Source organism: Egretta garzetta, unplaced genomic scaffold, assembly GCF_000687185.1.
Source record: "Egretta garzetta isolate BGI_Z169 unplaced genomic scaffold, ASM68718v1 scaffold70, whole genome shotgun sequence".
In the NCBI taxonomy this organism is placed as follows: Eukaryota; Metazoa; Chordata; class Aves; order Pelecaniformes; family Ardeidae; genus Egretta; species Egretta garzetta.
Genome location: NW_009258539.1, coordinates 2,699,130 through 2,719,024, shown reverse-complemented (window position 1 = coordinate 2,719,024; position 19,895 = coordinate 2,699,130). Strand labels below are relative to the sequence as shown.

The window sequence follows — 19,895 nt, the reverse complement described above, 5'->3', positions numbered from 1 at the left end:
GACTAGTCAGCTTTTAGCGTGGTTTCCCAAAAACGGAAAAAAAAAAAAAAAAGAGTGGAAATGCAGGGAACAGCTTGAAACACAGCTGAATTTATTTTAGAATAGGACTCTCATGCAAGACTGAACTCAGATTGTGTTAATGCTACTGGCATTTGACAGAAGATTACAGATTGTTCACATGGAAAATTATGGTGATAAAAGGTAAGCTGTGATTCTAAAGTGCTACAATGACATTAATACAAATTCATATGTGGACACTCTCATCTAATTTTAAGAGGGCTTTTTTCCAGTTTTGGCATCAATTCCTTCAGAGCTGATTTCAGCTAGACCAGCAAAAGCCACTCTCATACTGGAATATGCATCTATATAGACAGTTATATTAGGACAGCTATGTTAGCCTAATTATGCCTCTGTAATTTCCTGAGAAAATTTTTAGGAAGGAAAGCAGTTGTGGTTGTTGTTATTAATTTTTATTATTTAATTGTGACTACGGCATTAGTATATTAGATGACATCCACCTACTTTTGCATTTGACTAACCTGTGAGTTTATATATCCCGCTTGCTTGTTTTTCTCAAATCTCAATTCAAATCCAAATAATAGTTTCTCAGTTTCAAAAGAAACAGCTTTTAACATCTCTAGGAAGAAATTAATATAAAGAATTGAATTTTGAATAATTTCCTCTAATGAACAATTGTACAGATGCAAAGTTTACTCTTTTTCCTAGTCAGTGATCCTTGGCAATAGGAATGTAAAAATGTAAAGGGTACTGTACAAATGACAGATAAAGTACAGTGAGGCAGATAAATGACCTTTGATGGTCTCTGATCAGAGACCAGTGTTCAAAACTGGGACTTTTTCTGTATTCAGTCTGACTCATCCTTTACCACCCTGAGATATAAAACGTGTTTCTCACCCAGTTAGCTGAGTACAATTATCTGTTTGATAACATTATAAATCTAACAGACAAAACCATAAGCAATTAACACTATACCATTCATATTTCAAATAAATACAATAAAAGTCACAAAATGCTATCATTATTCCCAACTCAATTTATCTGGGGGTTTAAAATACTACCTATCACTGTCATAGCTAAACAATTTCCACTTGCAACCCAGATTTTCAGCAACAAAGAACTTAGTGGGTTTCATTAAATATCGTGTCTCCCTCAGGTTTCAGCATATACATCTACCCTTAGGACAGTGTATTTTTGTCAGTATTATTATTTCAACTACAAAATTGAGGACTGGGTTAGCCAGGAGATAGGCATGTGAAGAGGCTTCCTCAGGAAGAAAAATTGCGTGTGATCCCGAGGTTGTCCAATCTCCCAGCACCGTGTGCTTATTCTTCTAATTTGTAAGCTGCACCACCCCAGAGGAGGCCAGTGGTCTTAGTAGTTCATAGACGGAAATTCAGCCTTTAATATAGTTTGGTCTTGATTTTTTAATCACTTTAAGGTTTAGCCCTGAGGCCTTCAAGCAACATGAGGAGTACCTTGGGACTACCTGAAGGCATTAAACACTGACTTGACAAATGCACAGAAGGCTAACACCACTGAGGTAGCCAGCCTTTTTATGTTGTACCAGGGGGAAGACAAGCACAACTTACACATCTCAGGAAATCAAGCAATTTTAATGAAGACAGCACTGCAGTGTATTGCAATAAGGTGCAGCCATGACCCAGTGGGTAGTTATCTGCAAAGCTTATTCCACACTTCTGCTCTGTTCAGGCTGTTACATTTGTGTTCACTGCACAGACCAATGCTCTTATTTGAATTATTATTTTATTTTGTGGCTTCATCTGACCCCTCACTCCATTCCCCCAGTCCATTCAGTCTAAGAGATTTCCCTGAATTAAAAACAAACTCTCAAAGGATAAGAAAGATGATTAATCCCTACAAGCTCACAGTTCTCCACGGATATTTTTCTTGTGCTAACGATTTCCATTACCTTGATAAAACAATGCATTAATAAAGCAATGATAAGGAAAGCGAGCATATTGGCATTCCAATAAGCAGAAATGAAGAATAAATATTATAGTTCAATATATTAAAGAATTAAATACTAGGAGTCTTTTGGAAAGGAAAAAAGATGTAACATGAAGAGATAAAAAGGTTAGTTCTACGAGCACTGCCTGAGCCAAAGAATAAATTTCAGCCTGAATCTTGCATTTAGTTTTGTGCCTACAATAACAGGGCCTTTCCTATTGGATTCAACACATCCAGGATTTCACATAATGTGTAACCCTCTCTGTGATGCATAATAAGCAAAAATTATTATTCCTGCTCTTACACGCAGGTTCCATTTTGGCTGCTTCTTAAAGACTGTTTATCTCTGAGAGCTCATCTCTCCTACAGAGCTTCCGTTGACACCCCAGTTTGAGCACAGCTATTCTGGCACAGCAGCCTAGTGAAGCTGCAGTGTGCATTCACTGAAGAGGGGTTTTCTGTCAACTTGGTTGTGTTTTTTTTCCCCTGCAACATTAATCAAGCCAACAAAAGCTCTCTTCTGCAGCACGGCTGTATCAGCAAGGGAGTACGATTATTTTCACACTTGCAGCTGAAATAACTCTGCTGGCAAGACTTCGCAGTGCAGGTCAAATCTGAAAAACAGCTGAGGGAGACTGTATGACTGATAATAAATAATACATGCTCTGAAAGCCATTGCAAGTTATTTAGTTTGTTGGATTTAACGGGACGTAGCTGTCCCATGACAGGTTTTCACTCTTCCTGATAATCCAGCTTCTGTGCAGTGCGCATAATGGCGCCAGGTAGTAACAAAATAGAAACCGTTATAATGAGTTAATACAGTACCATTTGTACAGTGTGCATTTACGATTGCAGTCAGTTCCCTCTAAGCTGCCAAAGAGAAATCTCGCATCTGTGAGCAAGTTTACTATTCACATTATAAGCACCGTCGCAGCAGCTTCCCCTGCATAAAAGATAAGCAGCTCTTCTTAAACTCCTTTCCCACCGGTACCTCTACACAGCTTCTGCAGGCAGACATGGTCCGGAGAGACTGGATACAAGGCATCTCCAAGCTAGAAGCTAAGTAAAGCTGTTGTCAAGGGGCAGAGCTAATAAACCCTGTGAGAGTATATCATCTTGGGCTCAACAATGTGCTAAAACATCAGCATGGCTCCCAGTTGACTTAAAATGTGATGAGAGTGAGTTCATACCCACCTGTAAAAGACTATAGGGGTGTTTAAATCTCTGGAGAACAGGATGCTCGCTGAAACTTTCTCAAAATACTTTGACTGTTCAGGACACAATGAAAATCGGTGAGGGGGGGGGTGTGGTGTGCCAGACAGCTGGGTAATCCTTTGCATACTTCAGGATTCAATGCAATACAAGCAGCTGGAATAAATTCTATTAGAGAGGGGGCCATATATGCTATTAAAAGACCTTGGTTTTGAGGTTTTAAGATTATGCAACTTCAGTTGCTTACAAGGAAATTTTCCCATATCTGGTGTTTGCATGATGGTAATTATTTGGAAAGTTTCAACCCTAACAATTCAGACATTTCTGAGAATAAAGATAGGAAATCACATGTTTTGCCCATGTTAAATTACAGTCCTGTCAGCCTTTTCATTGAACATTCTGTTTTCTCCAGGTTTTAGTGCAGGAGTTTGACCTTTATTTAGGGGGTAATTTTTTGTCAGGGAAGAGTCTTTCCCAACCTAATGAAAATCTGACAACTGGCCAGTGAGAAAAAAATAATCTCAGATCGCACATACTGGTAAAGCCTCATTAGAAAACTAATAACAATCCATAAAAAGTGTAATGTCACTGAATAGCCAAACCACTTGCAGCTCCTCAGACTGACCAAACTGCATGTGTGCCACCTATGGGAGACTGTATTGTATGAGGTTCAATAAGGCCAAGTGCCAGGTCCTGCACTTGGGTCACAACAACCCCATGCAATGCTATAGGCTTAGCGAAGAGTGGCTGGAAAGCTGCATGGTGGAAAAAGACCCGGGGGTACTGGTTGACAGCCGGCTGAATATGAGCCAGCAGTGTGCCCAGGTGGCCAAGAAGGCCAACGGCATCCTGGCTTGTATCAGAAATAGTGTGGCCAGCAGGAGCAGGGAAGTGATCGTGCCCCTGTACTTGGCACTGGTGAGGCCGCACCTTGAATACTGTGTTTGGTTTTGGGCCCCTCACTCCAAGAAGGACATTGAGGCACTGGAGCATGTCCAGAAAAGGGCAACAAAGCTGGTGAGGGCTCTGGAGCACAAGGCTGATGAGGAGCGGCTGAGGGAACTGGGGTTGTTCAGCCTGGAGAAGAGGAGGCTGAGGGGAGACCCTTTAGTTAAGCCTTGCTTATTCTGCAAATTGAATGGGACAGTGAGGTTGTAACAAAAGACCATCTTGTAACACAAGCACAAGAGGCCATCAACTGAGATTACAAAGACTTCTGCTATTCCTGACTTCTGGGATCTTGACACTCTGATCTCAGCAGTGTTCCTCTAACTGTTCTTGTGTAGGTAATGTAGCTCCTGCTGCTGAGCACATTTACCTTCTGATGACTACTATATGTGATCGTTCACAAAACATACTTAAGCTTATAAATTCATTAAAGAAGATTTCTTCTCCTGAACAGTGTTCTTTTTAACCTTTGTTCAGTTACACCTACATTGGAATAGGGTGCTGCATTACCCCAGCTCCTGAGGGTGCGCCACCTCAGGAAAATCCCTTTCCCAGCATCTGTCACTGCTGATCAGTTGCATTCTTGAAAAAACAAATCCTCAATACATCACTGATTGTTATTTAGTCCTTATTGTTGTACAGAAGACATGTAATATGCTCACATTATGACAGAAACATTCACTTGTAGCAAGTGGTTTTGCTCAACTTCCATAATGTATTTTGTATTTCATGTAATACAGAAAAAATGAACTGATGCTTTATCTGTAGAACAGATACAGTACAAGCTGTAGAATTTGTCCCATGCCAGTGATTTCCTCCAACTCTATCTCAAAACAGCTGAGGAAAAAAAGTATTTTTCTCCCATGTCAATGTGGACCTTGAACTCTGTTCAAGGCAGCTAATGCAACTGTGAAAAGAAATCCACTGGCCATCAGAGGAAAGCCCATACATATCTGTAAAGGCCCTGAGTGCACTAATAAGCTTTACTGGCCCTGCCCAGCCGCCTCAGGGCCTCCCTCAACCCTGCCCATGGAATCAGGAGCCCCACCAGTGATGCCACAAGGTTGGTGGTCTCCAGCTTCCCGCACCCCTGCCCTGCTTGGTCAGGTCACTGCCCTCAGCTCCTGACTGCCGGTCCCTGGGGGAGCATCTGACCCCTGCTGCTCCCTGACAGTACCTTCCAGGTACTGAAAAATACCTTGCTGACATTGCTAGGCTACAGATACTACCATATTCACTTATAACTGAGCCAGTGATTTTGAAATAATTACTTTCTTACCCCTCTCTGTAATTATTAAAGGTTACTGTCATTTTATTAAGAATATTTGTTGTTCCCTTAGACTCTCGTGGATTGCATTCATTTTCTGAGAAGTACGGCTTCCAATCAAGAAAAAGATGGGAAGCCAGATTCTGATTCTTATAGAAGCCTAAAACCCTATGCTTCTAAATGCTTGCTAACCATAAGGTAAGCAAACTCCTTATGATCTTTTAAAGCATAATACATTAACTTCTAAATTGCATTAACTGAAACTAGGTGAAGGTGTGGTTGACTATCAGGTATTTCGCTATGTGTAGGCTCCTTTAGGTAAAGGGAAGGGATGACTCTTTCTTATTAATGTGGAGAATATTTATTTTTTCTAGACATCTTACTGTGGGATTTTGTTGGGCTGAGTAACGTGGCTGCTCAGGGCATCAGTTTAAAAGAAAAAAATAAATTGGTCTAGTTTTTAAATGATAGAAGAATGAAAATATGCAAAAATCCTCTTGGATGGAAAAGTGCTGGTGTTGATTTGAACCAAATGTTCCTGTGTTTGTTTCTTAATCTGTTTTCTTTGTGAAGGAAAAAAAAAAATCTTCATTTTCCATCCATTAATACTGCTAGGAAGGAACTTAATCTTTCCAAAGGGTTGCTAACGTTTCTGTGGATGTAGAATAAATAGAGTTTCACCCCCAATCACAGTCCCTCAGCCTCATTAGGGTGACATGCTGGGGATAGCATCTTGGCAAACTCATTAGGAGATTCTTGTTGCAATCAAATTTGTGCCGTTTGTCCTGGCAACAAAAGTTGCCAGGCGCATTATAATAGGGAGAACAAAACCTTGTCACTGTTCTTCCCCATTTATTAAATTTTGTACTGAATGCACCATCTTTGTTTTACAGGAAGCCATCCCCAAAGGCCAATGGACTGTAAAAATGCTCGTGCTGAAAACAATGTCATTAGTCAGTGCTAGACATAGATTAGCATTATTTCTTTGAAATTGCCATGCTGTAACTCTAAGTGACAAAACAGAGATGCAGGCAGACTGTTGCTTTTTATTTTCTCTGTACTATGCAGTGCAGAAAACCACAAGTCTGTGTTTGAAGAACTCAGAACATACAGGGACTTTCTGTCAGCAGGATACCTGGCCTCTAGGTTAAAGTAATTTTGTGAGTGACTACGGGTGACACAATACTCCCAAAACCTTTGTCGCTTGTGTGTCTTATAAGTTTATCGATGCTGATGCACCTTGGAGTTCATTTCCACAAGGTCGGTCGATAAAAACTCATTACTGGCACTATAGGTGAGGGCCTGAGGAGCCTTCAGAGCTGGAATGAGGCAGGGCAGTGGGGAGGATGGACAGAACTGGGGAAGGGCTGGAGGAGGGAAGATGGAGAAAGGAGACCAAGGTAGAAGAAAAGGAGAGGGGAGAACTGGAGAGAGGGGGAACTGGAAGATGAAAAGGTGAAGGAAGCTCTCGTCCTTTCAGTCACAGCAAGTAATCGGCTCAGCTCTCTGTGGAACTGAACCTTTAAGCCTTCAAGTTTGAAAGCATTGGTCTTCTGGTATTATTAGATAGGTGTTTTCCAAAGTGCCTTTCATCTAGAGATTTTAAAGAACACTGGGAGATCAATTTTGAGCCAAAATTTAAGTTCTAAACATTTTAAGAGCAAACATTTGCACACCCTGAGACCAACAGAAAAGATTAACATTTTTCTATGAGGCATATATAAATTCAATTAAAACCAACAACTTTCTGTCTTTTTGTGTCTGTGTGTATGTGTGCATGCATGTGTGTGTGTGTAAAGCCTAAAGACAAGCTGAGAAGAAACAGATCATTTTCTTTATATCATTGCAGGGCACAAAGGGAACATAAGGATAAATGATGGAAGAAAAATTGCTAAACACCTTGCATTGCAATAACTTCAGAAGCCAGCTGTAACAAAATTTTTTCTTGAAAAAAATATGAAATTTAACCTGATAGTTTTCAGAACTAACTATTTGTATGACTTGAACTAAAATCATTAGCTAAATGCAACTGTGGTATAAATTTATAGAGAGTTCCCAGAAGAAATCAAAGCTGGTTTATATCCTCTTAGGCAGCTAATACAAATGTTCTTATGAATTTCTCACATTTGGAAAGAATCAAACCTAAGAACAAATTCATTGACTTTGAATCACTAATCAGCTGCAAAACAAATCACCTCCTATCTGTATATTTTAAAACTTGTATTTAACAATCGGCATATGCTGGAAAGCAATACAACACAACAGTAATAAGAATTATTTTTAACAGGAAAATTGAATATGAAATCAGGAAATGGAATTTATTTTCACAATATCTGCTTGCTTAATGGAGATCTGAAATAGGCCACTTCAGACAGCACTACAAAAATGTTTATTTTCCAGCCAAATCTGAGTTTGTCCTCGTATGTTTCATTACCGCTGACAAATTGGGCATAATGTAATATAAATGCAACTATGGAAGCATTCCAATGTCTGCTTACTTGGCCTGATTCAGACTTTTTAAACAAATTCTAAAAGTGAAAGTTGCTATACATTTTATTGATCATTCACCATTTAAAATCAGATTTCAAAGACATTCAGAGTGTTGTGTTAGCAAAAATTACACTGTAGGTCAAAAATACAATCTTCATTTTGAGATAGTGAATTTGGTAAAATCACAAGTATCAGGAAGAAAAATACGATTTTGATCTCCCCGGTTTGCCTGACACACTAGTTTAAACTGTTTTCCTCTTAAAAGCCTTTTGCCTGTCTCCTTAGTTATTAAGTCTGGATACAGTCACTGACTGTAGGACAGTACAAGTTTCATGACATTTTTCCTTGGGGAAACAACAAATGTTGTTGTTTATCAAATACTTTGGATGAAATACTATTACTAACGCATTTGAAGAGCATGATAATACTTCACCTTTTGTGACAGAAGTTTGACATTTTACTAGCCCTGAGTTTGAAAGGGCCACCTCACAGCTGAAATGTAACAATTGACCATGCAGATACTGCTAGAGGGCTGGAAAGCAAAATAAAATGTGTTTGCAGAAAACTGCCACTGAATGTTTATATAAACTCGTTTCACTTGGCACTGCAACAGATAAGAGAAGTGCTACAGTAAACCACCAAAGTTGCACTGAGGGAATGATCTGCAACAGCAAAGGGCTGGGAAAATGCAGCTGCTCCTTTTGAAGGCTGTGAGTGGGAGTGCTCTAGGTCCACAAGGTCCATTTCTTGGCAGGAGGCTGTTCAGGGAAGCTCAGAGCCAACAAACAGAAGGCAGCTACTACAGAATACAGTGCACTACCTGTAGGAGCTGTTCATAAAGTTAACTGGCTATTGAAATCATCAGGATGGTATGTCACAACAGCTAAAGATGTAATATTGCACGGCTTTATCATATCTCTCTTTTTTCCCCATTCGTCTCTTAACACCTCACTAGAAGATGCAGTGGTGTTAATGAGCGTGATGAGGTTGTCTTCAGTCAATCTGTAAGCTCTCTCTTCTAACAGGTAAGCAGACACATCAGGGATACCAGTCACCTTCTTTCCAAGGAATTTCATCTTGCCAATCAATCAGATGTAGGTCTGCATTCCACTTCATAAAACAGAGACCAAATAAGATTTAAATCCTTACAGCGATGAGACTTCTAGACACCACATAAAGGGAAAGGGAAAGATAAACCACTAAGGATTCTCTCAGCTCTCCCAAGCAATGTTGCCATAAGCAGGTGAAATCCTACTGTTTGCTGGCAAATAAATAAGAAAAAAAAAATCATATTACAAAGAGACATTTGAATGATAATTATTTCAGTGTGAACTATCAGCTTTTCTTTTTCTTAGTAGGAGAAGGGAAATATCTGGAAATATTTGAGAAAGACCATATGCAAATCTCAGGTAATGTGTTGGTTTTGTGGCATTAAGAATAAATCCTATTTTTCATAAAATGAGACCTTGAGCCATTGGGGTTTTTTATTTTGTTTGGTCATTTTTTAAGAAAGTAATGTTTCTTTGGTATTTCTGCTGCCAAAAGATCATGGCATGTATCTCAGAACCATTTTTTTGTTTGCAGATTAGGCACACATGATGGCTTAGTGCTAAACACAAAACTCAAAGGATCAGCACGGTGTTGCCTTTTACTGCAGCCTGCCTTAAGCAAAGCCTCAGCTCTGGCTGGACCTGCAGGCAGGGAGGGGTGGAACTACCTCATGACAGATATATAGGATGAATAGGTGTGGAACCAAAATTTCCTCCTCCAGTAATCTAAGATGCTGATCTATGCAAAAACTTAAACCAGCACTTGACAGCCAAATACCCAGCTTAAAAGAACCCTGCAAGTTAAGAACAACAGTAAGTTTTCATTGCACGGCAGCTGAGAGGACTGGTTGTTGGTAGAGCTGTTGGTAGTCAGCTGGGTTACTGGAGATTTGCTCTTCTCTTTAAGAGCTCATGATTTTGTTAGGATGATTTCTTACCACTCTTCTATCAGCCATGGAGATAAAAACTGTGCAATGCTTATCAGAACGGCTTGTAGCTTTCACCATTGGATCCAGCTCCAACATGGTTGTAAGTTACAAAAAAAGACCCTTTCTCAGGGTTGCTGGCTATTACAAAATTAAAGCAGGGTGAGAAGGGTGTATCTTCACCAAAAATAAGCTTGAAGTTCAAATCTACTTTTGCTCCTGCTCCTGACCACAAATCAATTATTTAGTAATATCACTGTTAGCTATGTAGAAAAAAGCTAGCATTATCCACCCAGCAATAATCTTCCCATGCCATCCTACAATTTCCTGGCATATTTAGAAACAACAGTGAAGACATTTCAAAAGAAACTGTGAATGAATACATCCAAGTCACTAGCTCTTTGCAGTGCTAAGAAGGATAAGCCTCAGAGCCGAAGGCAAATGATTACACCACTGATGCTGATACAGAAGCCCAAACCTTGTGATTTCATGCAGGCTTGGGTGCCTTTCATTCGCTAACACACTTCCCTAACACAAGGAGTTAGCACTTCACCGGGGGGTCCTCTGCTTGCTGTCTTTCCCAAAAGTAATAGTCACATTTTCTTCTGACATTAAAATCTCTTTCATTGCACCTTTTTGACCATTCAGTTAGGTTAGTCATGAGTAGCTGTGAAACAATTTCTGATTTAAACTGGACAGTGAGTCCAGTCTGGGCACAATTTAGATGTCAGGGCCTGGAGTGCCCCAGCATCTTGCAACCCCTGCACCGGGAGAAGGGGTTGGGTCTGAGATGATGGTGGTAACGAAAGCCATGGGCCAGTGAGGAAGAGCATTGGGAAGTTGAGAATCCTTGTCAGAGGCCTCTGCACCAAGCCAGGAGGCTACTGGGGGAGGCGGCTGCTCACCCCTGCCACCACAGCTCGTGCTCCCTGGTTCTCATCTGGTGGCAGCCACCTGCTGCACCCTGGTTCTGTAAATCGGGCCTTGTATTGCAGCTAGACCTGTTCTACATGTACTCTGTTCCTCATACCTGTCTCTTCTCTTTTTGCTTAAAACACATACAATTTGTTTCAAAACACAAGACCTGGCCCAGTCCTCTGTTTCATACCCACTGCAATACTCTTTACCCCTGCAAAACTCTTTATTTACATGGAAGTGGTCTGGAGACAGAAGCACAAACCAGCTGAGGCAGGAAGGCACCTCTGGGGTTCATCTAGTTGAAACCTCTGCTCAGAGCAGGTTGCTCAAGGCCGTGTCCAGTCAGGTTTTGAATATCTCCAAGGATGAAGACTCCACAGCCTCTCTGGGCACCCTGTGCCAGTGTTAAACAACCCTCACCATAAAAAAAGTTTTTTCTTATATTTAAATGGAATTTCCTGTATGTCAATTTGTGCCATTGACTCTTGTCCTGTCACTGGGCACCACTGAGAAGAGTCTGGTTTCATCTTCTATGGGATAAACATCCCATTAGATATTTATACGCATGGATAAGATTCCCCTGAGTGTTCCCTTCTCCAGGCTGAGCAGTCCCAGCTCTCTCAGCCTCTCCCCATATGACAGATGCTCCAGTCCCTCAATCGCCTTCATGGTCCTTCATTGGACTCTCTCCAGTTAAGTCCGTGTCTCCCTTGTACCGTGGAGAACAGAGCTGGACCCAGCACTCCCGATGTGTCTCGCCAGGGCTGAGCTGAGGGGAAGGATCACCTCCTTCCCTCACCTGCTGATGACGCTCTGCCTAATGCAGACCTGGGTGCTGTTGACCACCTTTGCCACAAGGGTACCTGGACTGGTTCATGGACAGGCAGGCATTCACCAGGACCCCCAGCTCCTTTTCTGCTTTCTAGGAGGTGGGTTGTACAGCATTGCTCCTCCCCAGGGGCAGGACTTGTCACTTCTCCTTGTTCAACTTCATGAGACTTGGGTAGGCCCATCAGCCCAGCTTGCCACGGTCCCTCTGAACAGCAGGATACCCATCTGGTCTATCAGTCACTCATCGCAGAGACCTGTTCTTCTGCCCAGAAAATAAGTGGGATCTTCTAATAAGGTCTCTCATTTAGCAGAATTATAGCACAACAGAGGATTTTGTCACCATTGTGCTGTGAGTGAATTCAAGACATGTATCTAGAGGATCGTACAGAAGAAATACAATTCTCCTTACACTTTTGTTAACAATCAGGAGGCACATACTGCTGCATCTTATAAGATCATGTCAGTGGAATTCTGACAGCATGAAGTAGCAAAGTGCTAAATACCTCAATTTCCAGTCATTTACATTTATGTTGGATTTTGTACTTGGGATATTTGCTCTTTTCGTATGCCCATCTTGTCACTAAATGTGTGTATCAAATATATATTACAAACAGCATAACAGACTTTAAGGAAAAAAAATGCATTGCAAGGATGCTATTTTGTTGAGGTGTTCTGGAGAGACACTATAAACCACAGAAAAGAAATCTGAGTTGCTTGTAATGTTACAGGGACGCTGAGATTGCTAGAACAGCCCTGTTAAACATAGTTGCTTATTTATTTTTTATATCAAATGGACTTTTAAAAGCTTTTTATGGTGTTACAAAATGAAAAGTCACTCATCTATTTCCTATTCTTCCTCTCTTCTTAACAGTTCAGAAATATATTCCAAATTCACAGGGCAGAGTCTAGCGGTGTGAATCCAAATTCACTTATTTCCACAAATATCATGGGAACTGGAATTTTCCTAACAGTTGTCAGACTCTGTTTAAGAATGGTATTATTTCATTGGTTATTTGTTTTTCTTCCAGAATGTTAGCCTGAATATTCTCATGTCTTTTCCAGTGAGAAACAAAGCTACTCAGAAACCTTGATTAGAAAGGTGCTTATTTTGTTGCCCCAGGAGGGATCTAGGCCCGTAATCTTCAGTTCCAAGGTTTACCACCATCTTAACTTGCAGATTCACGTCATGTGATGCTGAGGGTTTTGTGGTTGCTAATGTATAGGGAAGAGCTGCACAGATAAAGCCCCCAGTTTGGTTTTATATCTTTCCCTTTTTTTTGTTTCTTTTTCTTTTACCCTTTATTTATTTCAGCACCACAGAAGAAATTCCGAGAGACATAAATGCTCAGGATCAGAAAAATAATTACGGCACTTTCAGTGGTCACATGGAGGCCACCAATCAAACTGAAATATACACTGTAAAAACAATGGTATAGGACTTAGAAGCAGCCTGCTGTCCCGACCGCAGGTTACGGAATAGAAATACACTTGCAATTACCTTGTAATATTCGGCTTTGATCAATAGCTCACTTGTGTGATCTACAGCGATTCAGGTGAATACCTTCACAGATGCAAAATGGTGCTTTCTAAACAATTCTCAATGCAACTGGAACACACATCAAATCCTGTCAGTGTTCGGGAAGGGAGTGTAGCAAAACATAAATTAATTTCTGAATGCACAAAGCCATTTAGATGCGAGCAGTCAGTCATTCAGAACACTAAACCTTCCAATGTCGCTGCGCTGGAGTAATAAAGGATTATAAAAAAATTTAAAATATTTGAAACCAGTTAATGTACTACACAGTGATATTTAAATGTACTTGAAAACAGCCCAAGAGTGTATAATTCATTAATGTGGTGCAAATCCACATAATGCAGCAAGCAGCTGCTTAGTGAAGCCTGTCTGCTGATGCGAAGATTTTGCGAGGCAGCGCTTCCACGCAGAAGCAGGGTCATTACAAGGCAACATGCTCAGCTCCTTGGGCACATCGCTCATCAGTGCTGCCATTACAGACCAACTCCTCTCCCTGATTAAGAGGCAACTTTAATGGGCCCTAAAGAGAAGCTGAGCGGAATGCTTCTCCAGTCCAAGATCTCAAGGCAGAGAGACTGGAGGGGAGAAATGGCTGAAGATGCTGGAAAATATTCTATGATCCCCCACAGCGGTTATTGCTTCTTTGTGGTTGCAAAACTGTGAAGTTTCAGTATTAGATGGCAAAATGAGACGAGTTTTCTTGTTTTCAGAATAGCCCTTTCAGTACTGAAATTTGCCATTTTTCAGGAGAGGAGAAAAAGTTACGGAGCGGGAAACGTTAATGAGGAGATTGGATCCATGTCTGACGTAGCACTTTAGAAACCTTTTGGGTTTACCTTTGTTTGCTTTGTTTGATGACAAAGAGATAATAAACGAGTTACATTTATGTGAAAGAGTGACATCCGGGGAAATGCTCTAGTGCAAGGTAGAATTTCGCTGTGCAAACACAATGCACAGCATAAACAGGAAAACTTAATATGTGAGTTTGAAAGACAGCACCCATAATAAACCCGCACTATTCTTGGCAGTAAATGATACTTTATATTTTTCCCCACTGCTTGTTTGAAGGAAGTATCTTTACCTGTATCATATTATACACATAAAAAAAAGAAGATTCTGTAAGGCACACTTGCTTTATATGTGTACGCTGTGCCTAAATGTAGGGTCTATGCTATATTATATTTTTCTAGAAAGCAGTACAGTAGCACAGTTATTGTGCTATCCACAACTCTGCTTCCTTCCATATTTTTAAGTCTTGCCAGTTCTTTTACTGAGATAGGTTTTGGACTTCCCTCTCCCTTCAGGTGGCATCCTTGTTTCTCTCACTCCTTGTCCTGCTCCTGGGCTGCGTGATAAATGACAATTATTTCACCCCAGAACGGTCTGGCTGTATTCTCACTTTTGTACCTCTTTCCTTCAGGTTTTAGGAGTGGACCTCCTAAAGGTACCCTGCAGTTACAAGCCCATGGCAATCTTTTTAAAACCATTTACTCTCAGAAATGAAAGCATGTAGGACATAAAATTTCAAAATTATTTATATTCCACAACAGAACTCAGGGAGAAACTGAGGTTTAAGACTTTTTTATGAAAACTGAGAGTAATTCAGCTTAACAGAAAGTTAAGACCTTCAGGTACTAGACGGGTTTATTACTGCTGTTCCGGTGAATACTTAATTATTTATATAAAGTGAGGCATCTCCAAGAAGTGGGACCCAAATGTTTCCCCACCTCATGTATGGGAAGTAGAAGAACCGAGTTTCAAATTTGTTCACAGCAGATGAACCAAAAGGAAGTACCTACACAGTAAATCCGTTACCCATACTAATGAGTCTCTCTCTGTCTGGAAATCCCACCTTGGAACCAAGATACCTCTCCCAATTCAAATTTTATTAAACTATAACCTTAAAAATCCATTAATTTCTGAGGAGAAAGTCTATGTAACTGTAAGGCTCCTCACTGTATTCTACTTAAGGACTGGTCTGCTTTTATGCCTCCGCTCCTTTCAGCAAGGCTCAACGACAGTGTGCTCTCTTCCAATATAGCTGTGACATTTCTTCTCCTCTGCTCACAGAGTCTTTTTTAACTTTTTCATTGCCCTTTTGAGCTTTTGGCTCTAAGCCTTCACAAACAAACTGTGCAATGTGCCTGGCATCCAGGAAGAAATTACTGCATAATTATTAAGTTAAATATTGTCTCCTAGCCCTTATAAAGGAATTTTTCATCTACTGCCTTTCCTGGTTATTTCCCAATCACCTGCTATTAAGCTAAATAGATATGGTCAAATACCACATATTCAAACAACCTGTGGCAAGTGCTCATAAATTATGACAGAAAAACTCCCTGCCTTCCAAAGAAAGGCAGATGCAAACTCACGACTCTTCGAGACCTAACCTTACAGTGGCGCGTGCCTGTCTCTATCACCCAGCCAAACCGCAGGCGGGGAGGTTGTTGAATTACATAGCTTGTACCTGGCTGGGACTCGTCTTCATTCCTTAAAGATAAATTTAACAATGGTCAAAATTTCTCCTTTCTCCATAACAGAGTTTCTGAGTCACATTTTGCGTCTCTCTCTCTGCCTATCATGATTAGCTGCCTCTGATACAGACTTGCCAAATCTACTTTTCTTTATGTTGCTGTCTTCTACATTTCAAACAGATTTCCACCACAAGAACTGTACTTCTGCTGTACTTTCTTTCACATTCACCTGCCTCCTAATGAATCTGAGCTTCCACACAAGCTGCTGAACAGCCCCTTCCCACAGGTATTTTGGGAGGTAGTGGCAACAGGCCCCTTTCTTTCTGCTAAAAACTCCCTGGTTCTCTTTCTCAGGCCTTGCCTACACATATGCCTTTGACTTCTCCTTCTCTTGTCTTCATGTGGAGCGCGTCTCCCATTTCCAGACTTCCAGGGGTCTGCAAGACGCTGCTCATGGGGGGGACGCCAGAGGTGCGTGGGGGAGCTGGGTGGTTCTCCACAGACAAACATCAGGGGTGTGCATGGACACTGGTGCTCTCACCTCATCACTGCGAAGGATCACAGTCTGCCGTTTTGCCTGCTGCGCGAATCAAGGTATTTGGAAGAAATCAGACTGATGCCATGGCTGTTGGCAATAACAGAGAATGGGGATCCCTGGAACATGCTTTGTCATTAGGCATCATGGCATTAGAATCGGGTGTCAAGACATTGAGGAAAATGTTAAGCCCTAGATTCAGGATGGGCCAAACTCAGCAGCATTGGGATGAGAATCGAATCCAAGTCTTGTGACTCCGCCACACACACGTCCTGAACTCCAAATGCTGCAGCAGCCCATGGCCGTGCTTCTGCAGGAGCAGTTGCTTTCCCCCTTTCCTTCTCTCTAACAGCAACAGCAATTTGCCAAACAAAGTGTGGCCTGGTGACAGCCACCCACAGGGAAAGGACAGGAAAGGGGACCCAGCACAGCCACCGCTCTGCAAAATAGAAGGGGAGAGGCTGAGCTGACAGAGGGCCAGCGTGAGCCATCAGGTATCCCCCCTCTGGCTGCCCAGCAGGTACAACCCCGTCGCAAGTACAGGCCTTAGGCTGTGGCAGACAGGAAGAGAAATTCTGCCTTTTACATGAAAATCGGTCCCCGTTTCAAGCACTGATTTAGTACAAACTTGAAACCATTATTCTGAAGAATATTCTAGCCTAAGATATAGGCAGCTTCTAGGCTTTGTACCTTTCCCATCACTTATTTAGTAAAAATATTTTTAAAGCTGCAGCTGAGTCATAAAATGCCCTGTCTTTTATTTTTATTGTGTTTAAACCTAATTGGTATCTGTATATTGAATTACAAAACACAGTTTCATTTTAGGAAATAAATAAATCATTAAATTAGTGAATTATGTGCCTACAGTTCAAAACAGAGGTTCTGATGATTCAGACCAAACTGTAAATAGAATATAAAGTTACCTGTGCTCCAAAAGCAATTACAATCCCATAATTTAAAATGTAGCTTTTGTTCTAAACGTATTTGAGTCTTCTCTGAATTCCTTCTCCCCAGCACTGAAGATGCTTTTCTAGACCTAAAAGGTACTGTCAACATAAGCAATAATAGTGTTTTTCTCACTGATGCCACTGTTATTGGATGAAAAAAGGGAAACTTTTCTTTCAGAAAAGAGAAAATGAGCTAAAAGTCTGCCAATACTGCCTATAAAATTTCATATTTTTAGCTTCGGCTTTGAATTGCCATCGGCGAATCTTAAACATTCCTTGAAACATCAGACTTGGCATTTGAAAATAATATGTGTTTTGCCATGCTACTTGGGCAGTCTAAAGACACACGTTACTGTTCTCTTGGCAAACGTCTTACTACTTTGGCTGAAGACAAGGAGCAACCGAAACAACTTAAAAGTTACTTTAAAAAAAAAAAAATATGTTCTTCCAGCAATGAAACCACTTCAGCATAGGTTAGTGCTCAGGCTAAACTAAAATGCCTGGTGATTGTTGTCGTTTATTAAAATTGCTCATACCCACCCCCCTCCACAGGTTACTTTAGCAACCAAGGATTGCTAGAGTTTAGAAATGACTCAACATCGTTTGGCTTTGCAGATGGCTGCAAGTATGCATATTTGCACTTACAGAGGCGATCATTCTCAAGAGACCAAATGAGTTTACAACTTTTCCATGTGGAAAAGGCAAAAACCCATCGTAAGCACCTAAGAACCAACATTGGGTAAATACACACCCTACTGTGACCAATGTAATGCGAAGGGAATCAGGAAAATGATTCAGGACATTCTTCCTTTCTTCTCTACCCAGCCTTTGCTTGTACAGCGTCTCTCCTTGCCTTCTCAGCGTTGCAGCTACAAGAGTAAGTGTTACACCGCTAATGGTGGTGTACTACAGAGAACATAACACAGTTTTATAATTTGCAAAGCCCCTTTCTTCCTCCCAACTTTGATTTTTGACCTTTAGTCTTGAGTTTATAGAATACAATCAATGCTTTAAACAAATAAATAAAAACCCAATTACATAGACAATGTTAAATTTTGCGCTTAGTTGAACCATTCCTTTTTGATACAGATTTTGTCTTTCACAGACATAACTTAAGGGAAAAGATAGAGGGTTTTATTGGAATACTTTTTAATATCCAACTGGAATTAATTCTGCAAAGTATTTTTGACAATCGGTTCAATAGCACATGGGGAAAAACTGTCCTCTGTGAAGGCTTTTGTTTAGAAGAGCTCACACTAAACACTAGTGGAGGGTACTAAAGATTCAGGCACTGAGAAGACTGTGAATGAGGAAAGGCATGTTGCATGTAACACTAATATTAATCACTATCAACCACCTCATCTTTTTCTTTCTCCGTAAACTTGATTGTGACCCTGACTGATTCAGCTACGGGTGAAATTTACATGGGACTTACTGATGACCATTTGTCCTCAGGGCCTCAGCAAACTTTCAAAGAGCAAAGGTATTTTGTCTCCCATTGATTCAAGGGATTTGAGCTTCTAGATCATAGAATCACAGAATCACAGAATGTTTTGGGTTGGAGAGGTCACTTAGTCCAACCCCCCTGCAGTGAGCAGGGACACCGCTAACTAGATCAGGTTGCTCAGAGCCCCGTCCAACCTGGCCTTGAATGTTTCCAGGGATGGGGCCTCCACCACCTCTCTGGGCAACCCCTTCCAGTGTTTCACCACCCTCATTGTAAAGAATTTCTTCCTTATACCCAGTCTAAACCTACCTTGGTTTAGTCTAAAACCATTACCCCTTGTCCTGTCACAGCTAGCCCTAGATAATCCTGTCAAAGTACTGTCAGACATATTAATGTAATTTCTTTTGTTTAAATCCTGATGGTCTCAGCTGACATATATGAAAGCATTAACTTTTAATTATAGGTCAAGATCCATTAAAGAAGCTGAGACATGTCTGAACTATTGCAAACTGTGTCTCATCTTTCTGCTCCCAAAATGTCTATGTGACTGTACTATTACCTCATTCCTTTTTCTGCCGATTGCCAGTTGTCTGTTGATATAAAATTAAAGGTAAAAAGTATTGCTATACAGCATAGTAATCCACTAAAAATTGAGGGCACAGAGCACTGAATATGAAGGCTGCAGCAATGTAAACTTCAAAACTCACTGCATATTTGTAGGGAGCTTCACTTCTGTTTTCACAGAATAAATGGTATTTTACGCTCCACACTGTTTAGACCTCAATCTCTCTCCTGGCAAGCCAAGCTGGTTTTTTTGTGAATCGTTTCTAAGTCATTTATAACCAGGCCACTGCACCACTGACAACAGCACCTTTGAAGTCAGGTAAGGACTATTAACCCGCTGTGAATTTTCTCAGCAGCTTTATCCGCTTTCTCCACGCATCCATTAAAAATCACAAACACAAAAATGAAGGCACTAGGCACAAACTAGAAACCTTAAGCTAACATATCCTTCGGTTTCAGATTAAGGGCCTGATGTTGGTTAGTGCCAATTCTGGGCAGTGGAAAAAAAAAAAAAAAAAGAAAAAAAGAACAACCCACAATTACCCTTAATTTTTAATGTGGAAAATTGGGTTTTTAGAGTTCCTGAAATGCATCTGCCAGGTTGGTGAGATCCGAGCACACCCAAAGGCCCAGACCTCCGGGAAGCAAGACCCACCCCACCCCACACAGCCACCCCTGGGGACAGAGGGATGGGGAAAATCCTACCTTTTCCTGTCATTTTAGCTCTCCATCACAGGGCAACCTTGCTGGGGGCGGGGGGGGCA

General features: G+C 41.0%; 1 protein-coding gene across 1 annotated transcript in view; it reads right to left on the bottom strand.

Moving 5' to 3' along the window:
* Positions 1-19,895, bottom strand: part of CFAP47 (cilia and flagella associated protein 47) — a 401,308-nt gene that overhangs the window by 366,935 nt on the left and 14,478 nt on the right. The window contains exon 2 of the mRNA XM_035901932.1: positions 15,537-15,654. Within this exon, the coding sequence (XP_035757825.1) occupies positions 15,537-15,654 (118 nt within the window). The remainder of the gene's footprint in view (positions 1-15,536; positions 15,655-19,895) is intronic.